The sequence below is a fragment of the Bactrocera latifrons genome, unplaced genomic scaffold (assembly GCF_001853355.1).
Source record: "Bactrocera latifrons isolate USDA-ARS-PBARC rearing strain unplaced genomic scaffold, ASM185335v1 scaffold_829, whole genome shotgun sequence".
Taxonomy (NCBI): Eukaryota; Metazoa; Arthropoda; class Insecta; order Diptera; family Tephritidae; genus Bactrocera; species Bactrocera latifrons.
The window spans coordinates 33,281-42,871 of NW_017537522.1; the positions used below are offsets into that span (position 1 = coordinate 33,281).

Below are 9,591 nucleotides of genomic sequence, written 5' to 3' on the forward strand. Positions count from 1 at the left end.
TAGAAATGACTTGCCATTGAATCTTAAAAAATGTAAAACGATGTGCTTTTCACGTAGATCTGTAGACCCTACTTCATACGTAGTACAAAACTTACGATTGGAGCAAGTATTCAGTTTTGTTGACTTGGGAGTAACTATGGACCCCAAACTCAATTTTAATCTTCACACATCTTCCATGGTTTTTAAAGCTAAAGGTGCTCTAAGTTTTGTTAAACKTTGGTCTAAAGAATTTAGAGATCCGCTTACCACGAAAATCCTTTTTACATCTTTGGTGAGGTATTAGAGTATGCTTCCATGGTATTTAACCCTTGTTATCTAGTTCATTCTGAGAAAATAGAGCCCGTTCAAAAACARTTTTTACTTTTTACCTTAAATCATCTGCATTGGGATTCCAGTTTAAATCTTCCCCCTTACACTAATCGTTTAAAACTGATAAATCTCCCTACACTCACTAGTCGTAGGGAAATGCTTGGTATAATATTTCTTGTAAMACTCATCAATGGGTCAGTCTGTAGCCCATCTYTCTTGTCTGATATTAATTTTAACATTCCCGCTYGMTCTAYCAGGCAGTTTAAACCTTTGCTTTTAAAATTTTCTAGAACAAATTTCGAGTGATTACAAATTTCGAGCGATTACTATGACCAGAGGAGTTGGAATTCGAGTGACTCTCTGTCCTTTCGTCCGGGCAAGCTATAACTTGAGTTAAAATTGAGATATCTTGTTGAAACTTGGTAAAATATAAAGCGGAGTTCGTAGATGGGCGTAATCAGACCACTGCACGCCATTAACCGAAAACGTGTAAAGTACCATAACTAAGCACTAAATTAACTCCACCTTGACACAGAGGATCGCAGTAGCGCCCCTGTGGAAAAATATTTGGAGAGCTGGCCGTAGCCCCGATCTTCAATAAGTTTAATGGATATATCTCCTAAACCACTAATGTTATAACAACCAAATAAGCATAATAGCCCCGCTCACTCACCATATAACGGTACTGTTAAAAACTACTAAAAGCGCGGTAAATCAACAATAGATAGAGACATTAAATTTTACCCTCGAGATGGTATGAGAGGGCTTTAAGGAGCCGAGAAAAAAACAGGACTATCGGTGTTAAGGGGTTAGGCGTTGTCAGAGGCACGGAAAAATTAGAATTTTCAGTATTTTTGTTTTTTTTTTTTCTATTAAATCGTGTTATTTTACAAAAGTAGTAATATGGAATTATTATAGAATGTGTTGACTTGAAGTCACGAGAATTAAAAAAAAAAAATTAATTTCTAAAGTTATAGTTGTTTGTGTTGAACCAGTTCCAAAAAAAGGTACATGCGGTGACAACTATAAGTCTTTGAAGATTCATCTAAAATCAATTGGACAAAAAAAAATTGGTTTTATAAATGGATAAACTTGGGCCTGATCGAAGAATCTTTCTTCTTTCTTCTTCAAAAATTAACTAAATGGAGACCTCAGAAAATTTTTTTCTACATTTTTTGGAAAAAATCAACAGTTAATTGGTCTTAAAAAATCGAATTTTTCGAAAAACAAAAAATCCTTCTATCAGGCCCCGGTTTATTTTGTATTCTAAAAGCTGTATAAATTTCAATAAAAAAAACATAGTTTTGAGAAAAACGTGTTTAAAGTTTCACACTAGCGCTCTGAATTGCCTGAGCTCTGTTTGTTATTTGTCGAATAACTCAAACACCAATCGGATCAAAGTGATATATTAAGAGAATATTTTTAGTAGATAGAGTGCCGTTGGGGGTTTTAAAGGGGTATTCTGGTTTAGAAGCCCGAATTTTAGGTATTTTTTTGACGCGATAAAAAAAAATTATTTTGACTATCCATTTTTTTTAAATGCAAAAAAAAAAAATTTTAATTTTTGGAAAATTTTAACTACCCCTAACCCCATAAGAAATTACTTCCTGCTGTTTCTAGAAGGCGGTTCCAGTCCAAGCAGGTGCCGGCAAAGGTGATTTCTGCGAAAGCAACCTGGCAGGAACTGTCCGCCGTTGTTCAGAGTGCAGTGTTTTGACAGGTCTGAAGCTTCTGCTTTTCATCCAGGCGTAATTTAGGAGCGGCAGGTGAATTGCCTTGTAAGTTGCCAACAACGTTTCTTTGTCCTTTCCCCATTTGATGCCTGCTAGCGACTTGAGGACTTTGTTGTGTACCTTGGCAATAATCGCGGTCGTATGAGRAGTGAAGGAGCACAGACTGCCAAAAGTTATACCTAAAATTTTAGGATTATTGATAGTCGGAATCTAGACTTCATCGACTGCAATATCAAGTAAAGTCTGTACTCTTTCATCCAGTTATAAATATGGTCGCATTGGATTTTTGTGGGTGATATTGTTAAATTCTGTTCCTCAGCGAGGAAGTGAAAAAGATCGGAGAGATAGCAGTTTACTTTTGAACACATGCCATCGATTCCATTGACCGACGTCAATATCGTGCTATCATCAGCTTACGAGGTGATGGAAACTCCTTCTGGTGGCTGTGGTAGTTTAGAATGTAGGTGTTAATCAGTAGCTTGGAGTGGACACTAACCTGCGGAAGTCCCCTTTTAATTCTTCTCAATTTTGAATTTTTGCCTTGAAATAGTACGTATGATTGACGATCGCACATTTTAAGGATGACCATGAACTGGTTCACCTCTATAGTCCTGGAGAGAGAGTAGTTTTTTCGTTGCCCCCAAGTAGCGTTTTGTGATTGACATTGTTAAAAGCTTTTGACAAGTCCAACCGAATGGGAGCAATGCTGCTTGTTTGAGCTCATATATGTAGCGGTCCTTTGTTAGCCACTTGGGTTGAGTAGAGAGGCTTAGATCGCAGTCGTGCGTTGGCAGCGTAGCAACCATGTTGCCAGATGTTGCTCCAGTGATGACAAACTTATCGATCAAAACGAGGTTAGATTTGAACCCTTGGCCGGATAAAATCCAGGACAATTCCGGTAACGTAGAACTAGCTGCCGTGGGAGTTGAAAGCATCGTTTGTTTATCCGTATGGGAAATAAGAACTGGCCAGAAAGTGTTTTGATGCCAAAAGAAAAAGCTAAAATTCTTTCGAAAGGTCTTCGTTCTGAGATATTATAATGCAAAAGAAAGCTCTGTGTAAACACACCGTTTCTAGAAAAGTAGTTATGAGAAAAACGAGTCAAAATTTTGAGAAAGGACGCGAAACAGTTTTTTCGGCGCGTCACAAAATGATCTGCAAATCGCAAAATAATTTGAATTTTGAAAAATCCTCTTAGGGACGTTATTTTGAAATAAAAATATGCAAAAAAAAATCGATTTTTTCGAATTTTTAAACCAGAATACACCCTTAAAAGAAACCAAGGAAAGCCAAACGTTGCTCCTTGATGAGCAAAACAATCGATCCCCATCATGGTTTTCTAGAAATTTTTCGCAGAAATTTTCCAAGATATATGTTATTACGTTACCAACCATTCGTGAATGGAACGAGGATATTGCGGTAGATATTGCAGATGGCGATATTGAACCAAGAGACGGATCAGAAGAAGTTTGAGTCTTAAAAACACCGGAGAAACTCAAACAATGAATCAGTTGAAATTTTCAATAAAGCGCAACAGTGGGCTAGTCATGGTGGCGTCGATGAAAACGATTTGAGTGTACTAGGACGCCTAAGGGAGAAAGCCCTATTTCATTTATTATAAAACAGAAAAGACAAAAAATAAAATTTTAATTTAAATGTGTAAACATACATACATTCACTCATTATTTTTGGGTGTTCGAAAAATAATGATCATATTGAAAATGTGAATTGTCTTGGTTTTAATTAGTTCATGTTTTMRAACGCGCGCTATACTTCTAAAGAGCACTGATTTTTAACATCAGCGGTTGAGTAGCTTAATTTTATCGCACTGTTTAATTTTAAGTGATAAAAGTTTTTTCGCTTAACATTTAACGTTGTAAATATAATTTGGTGTTTTTTAAGATTAATGATTTTGAAATAAAACCTATAACTACGGAGGACATTTACTACGGAAATGAAGAAATTTTGACGGATGACAAATTTGGTAGCATGGTTAACCATAACAGGAGTGTTATTCAGATGGTGGAAATGGATATATCGAAAGTACATGAGAATAAGACTTATCGAACATATGAACTTGTAAATGTTAATAATGACGTGGAAATCAAAGACAGCACTAAATACTTTAACGATCAGCATACATTTGATTCCATACAATCAGTAAAGAATGCGGGAAGGAGATTATCAATTACAACTGAGGGACCTATGGATATTTCTATGCATTTGAATGAGTGTATACAAACAAATTCGGAAAGTGAGTGCATACATTTTACAAAATTTAATTGTAATATATAATCTTGAATCACTTCATTTCAGACAATCAATGTTGTTTAAATTCTAAAGGAGATTTACAAATAACTGTAACAACAGAAACGAATGTTCCAAAAATGGATGTCTTAAGAAAAGTGTGCTCCTCATCTGAAAATATATTTTCGGGTACCTTAACGAATATAACGAATTACCGACTTCCATTCGAGAATTCAATAGTTGAATTAGACGCAGATAATAAGGTTACGAATAATAACTCCTTTTTGAGTACAGAAGCTAAATTGGATATTAAAAATTATGAGAACAGTTCATTACGTAGCGTTAGCTACGACTCGCCTTTGTTTCCACCAATTAAAAGTAAGAAGCTCAATCTTCGTCAGTTGAATGCTGAAATTTGTGATGGAAAAATAATCGTGTTTCCTAACAAAATTAAGCAATGCTTCTTAACTAATCCTAATGTTAACTCTTCATTTAAAACGATTTTAAAAGATGGTACTAATGATAACTCATACGATATAAATACTAAGAATTACTCATCAAAATTTTCGGATTATGAAGATATGACATCAGACAGCACAAGTTTTCTTGTGAAAGAAAAAGTAGGCGATGAGACGAGTTTGGGAAATGTGTCAAAACTGTCCAAAAATGGATACAAAAGAGATAAAATTCAGTGTAGCTCCGAAATCGATACGTCAGCTGTGTTAACAGCTTCATTTATAAAAGATATAAATGTTGAAAGTATAAACAAAGATTTTCACAACCTTCAAAATACCAACGAGTTAACATCTGCTAATAATATGTTGAATAGCAAAAAATCGAATGAATCATCCAAAGAACTTATGAGATCAATACATGGTATCTTAGATATGAGCTTGAATTTAACAAATATTCAAAGCGTAACGAAKGTTCTACCCAAAAGTATAAAATCAGTAGCTTCTGCAACTTATGATGAAACTAAACATGTCCCCAAATTTGACGTAACTCCACAAAATAACAAAAATCTTTGTAAACGGAGGCATACTATATACTTTAATCAAGATATTGAACCATTAAAAGCTCGTATACACTCCGATTCAGGGTTAGATGGTTATAAAATTGAATCAAAACAATCACAGGATATACATTTGTTAGAGGATAATTATAAGAATGAGTTTAAATGTACTCCGGTTTCGAATGTTTCAAAATGCAATAAAATGGTTATGATGCGGCAGAAGTCGGTTGATTTTAGTGACGGTAGTAGCGATTCGTTGATATTAAATTTAAAAGAAGCAAGGGCTGCATTATCTTCTAATTGTAAACGCAGAATTGAAGGTACTCCACATCGTTCATTCTTAGAGTTTGTACATTTAGAAAAAGAAGTGGAAAAGGATGATGAAATATCTTCTGATAAAAGTATCCTCAATGATCTCAAACTAAAATCGCTTGAGGGACAGACTCTTCAGAATTTAGGAGAAATTAAAGAAGAAAAGCGAAGTAAAATACAATCTTTTAATCATTTTTCAAAAACTAACTCGGCATGTTTAAATTTTATAGAAACTGATAACCTCCGCAGATCATTGATATCAAGTCCCATTTCGGATTTAATATTTCATAAACGACCTACAGCGAACTTGACCTCAAATTTACCATTTCCCAAAAAAAGGCAAACACTCCTTTGCAACGACTGCCCGATGGACGAATCTATAAACAGTTTCAAAACGGAGCCCAAAAATATAAATTGTGATAGTATCAATGAATATAGCTTTACAAAATACGTTACTGAATTAAAGGACAAGAAGGAGTACGTAGAGAATCTTAATGTCATGTAAGTGTTCATTCAAAATAATATGTTCATATTTTTTTAATATATCTTATTTATAAAAATTAAACGCTATGTTTTTAGTTATACGATATTGTTAATAATCCTCTATATATTTTTTCAACTGGTTCAATGCGAGCGAAGCCGCGGGAAAAGCTAGTACTATATAATTACATAATAGTTTTCTTCATCTAAAACTTGTAGAGACTGATACAGATTTACCATATACATATTAGGTCAGGCGCGCAGCGCTTTTGTTCGACTACGTGGTACCATTTTGGAGGCAATTTCATAATGTTACTCTCGTAGAAACTCTACACCAATAAGAATTTTCGAACTTACGGCTGAATTTATACCATATAATCATTCAAAAAACATCTTTTCCTGGTAATAATGAGTTTGATATCAAAAATGATAAAAATGGTATTACATAAACATTCCGTGGTCTTATATATTTACATAATATCTAACTTATTAAAATTTTCAAAATACTGTGAAAAAATTTCTCTAATCCCTAAAAAACCGATAAATAAAATAAAAGGTAACGATTTTATTTATTTTAGACAATACGACATACTATTAACTGTGACAAGTAATTAAATGGTCTTTGAATTTCATTATGGTACCCCATATACCATAAAGAATACATTTCGAGTTTCGCAACTTTTTTGTTATGTTTTTCACCATTCGAAAGACCATTTTTAACATTTATTTTTTGAAAATTATCTTTCAAATGTTTGCTCCAGCTACGTGTCATATGGTTCATCCCTTGAGTTCAATTTTCGATGACTCGTTCGAGCATTTTGACTGGTAACCTGCGAATGACACTCGACTGCCTCAAAACGTAAAATTATCTGCTCACTGAAGTGTTCTCCCAATAAATCCATCCATTAATTGATGTGATGTGTGGGAAGTGGCGCGCGCTTTGTTGAAATTAAATGTCGACGAGATCCCGTTCAATTTCAGGCATCAAATAGGCGGTTATCATGGTGCGATAACCGTCGTTATTSATAGAACCTTTCAAAAGTCCATTGAGCGAAGCGCCTGGGAAGTTGAGCGGCTTCATTGCACAAGTTGTATTCAATTTAAGATTTCGACGTCAAATGCACCAGTCGTTCCATAGTCAGTTCGAGTTGATGCGATCGACGCTATGTCGACTCTCCACGGTCTTCGTGTACAGCGTAGGTGCCCCTAGCTACCGGAATCGACTGTGCTGAATATCAGTCCCATATCTTATTTTAGTGCTAAATTGTGGCATTTGGTTATTTTGAGGGCGTGGCAGTGGTCCGATTGCGCCCATCTACGAGCTCCGCCTTACTTTTTTGCCAATAAAAACGTTTCACCAAGATATACTAATATTAATAAATTGCTTACAATTGTTAGWTGAACAAAACAGTTATATAAAACAATGAAAAAAATTCAAAAGTATTTTAACTAATCTATTTTATATATACATATATTAATTTTAATACTTTTATTTGCTTATACCCTTTCGAAAAACACTATTCTGAGAAAAACGCGTTTAAAGATTTTAGTGGCTATATTCCCCACTCTATTCACTTTCTACAAGAAATGCTGTAGCGACCGACCTCTTATTTGCATTTTTTTTTGCAAATACCGCGATTTAACTTACCAAACCTTTATAAAAATTAATATATATATACAGAATAGGCATAATACTCTATAAATGACTAGCATCATGAGGAAATAATTTTAGTTTTTATACTATTTGTTATAAGGAAACTATGAAAATAATTTTTCTCTTATATATAATATAAATAAGAATTTTATTTTGTGTTCTAACTTTTTAATATTCGAATGGTTTTTTTTGATAATATAACTGCTTGGAGCCAGGCGGGCATTGAAACAACGAGGTTTTCAAGGCATTCGGCCAATATTTCCTGTATTTTGTATTTTGATCAGTTCTGCCTTTGAGCATGGCCCGTTTTGAGCTACCTTCTTTTTCATGGCATGCCAAAGATTCTTGATCGAGTACGAATCGGTAGAATTTCATGGCCATGCCATATGCATTTGTAGACAGAAGACATTTTTTTTTTTTTTTTTAAACATAAACATGATACATCGGTGATTAAGTAACATATAAAACTTAACTTAATAATTTAACCCGATGACACGGTGCGGACTTGTCTCAGATGTATCTCCATACTTCGGAGCGTTCATCATCCCATCAATAAAAAGTAAAGGATCCCGAATATATAAAGAGCACATCCAGACCATTTGGCTATCAGGATGCTTAACCATTCTCGTCACATTTTCGGCAATACGTTCCCCCGGAAATCGACGGACATACGGTAAATGGTCGTTGCAGTGCAAATTAAATGTACTTTCATCCGACTATATTACCGTTTTCCAATGCTCTAAGGGCCAGTTACGGTGCGTTTTCGCTCATTCCAAACGGGCAAACTTTATTTTCTCCGTGAAAAGCGCTTTAGCCACAGGTTTCCGAGCATGCAAACCATACCTTTACAACCTTCTTCGTACTCGTCTCGCATTTATTGCTAAATTATATTACCCCTCTAAGTCCCGTCTTATCGTATTGTGTAAACGTTTTTGAAATCATATAATCTAGTTACTGAACGAAGGATTTTTTCTTGTTTCACTACAACTTATTTTTCTGACCAAGAAATGCCGAAAATTGTACCAAAAATTAGATTTTTTGTTCAAAGTCCGAGAAAAGAAGAATGGCGAATGCCCTTGTTGGCGTAAAGTTGAACTCAAAAGCGGCTTGTGAAAAGGGGCTGTCCCAGTTCTTCTCAAATAAGGATGGGTGCTTCTACGAGGGGGGTATTCTGAAGTTGCCGTCTAGATGGAAACAGATTAACGAACGAAACGGTGCGTATTTGAACTCAATCCGATTACGGCAACACTTTTTATAAGGCATTGAATAAAGAGCGGAAAGGAGATATTTGACAACCAGATATTACCATAAAATTGACAATATTGCATAAAAAATACTACTATGATCAAAAAATAGTAGCACTTTGTTCATAATTTTAAAATTCTTAATGTATTCTTTAAAATCACTTTCCATAATAGTACATTAAAATAATCGGCCTTGACCCCAATGTCCTTGTGCCAACGTGTTTTACAATCCTCGAAACAGCGGAATAGCCTACAATTGCCGTAGCGGTTTCCCTGGAGCGGTCCTTTGAGTTTGCTGAATAGCCAGAATTCGCACGAGGCTAATTTATTCGAATAGGTCACTGCGGCACATTATTGGTTGAAAGTGCACCTCGATAATATAAGAACATAACCTTGATTTTTAATCAGCTATGGTTTTGTATCTTTTTATACTCTCGCAACAAAGTTGCTAAAGAGAGTATTATAGTTTTGTTCACATAACGGTTGTTTGTAAGTCCTAAAACTAAAAGATTTAGATATAGGGTTATATATACCAAAGTGATCAGGGTGACGAGTAGAGTTGAAATGCGGATGTCTGTCTGTCCGTCCGTCCGTCCGTGC

At 34.9% G+C, this 9,591-nt stretch overlaps 1 protein-coding gene across 1 annotated transcript in view; it reads left to right on the plus strand.

The window, feature by feature from the left end:
* LOC108977028 overlaps nt 1-9,591 on the plus strand; it is a 61,974-nt gene that overhangs the window by 21,528 nt on the left and 30,855 nt on the right. Inside the window, exons 4-6 of the mRNA XM_018946521.1 lie at nt 3,945-4,296; nt 4,359-5,783; nt 5,844-6,114. Coding sequence (XP_018802066.1) covers nt 3,945-4,296; nt 4,359-5,783; nt 5,844-6,114 — 2,048 coding nt within the window. The remainder of the gene's footprint in view (nt 1-3,944; nt 4,297-4,358; nt 5,784-5,843; nt 6,115-9,591) is intronic.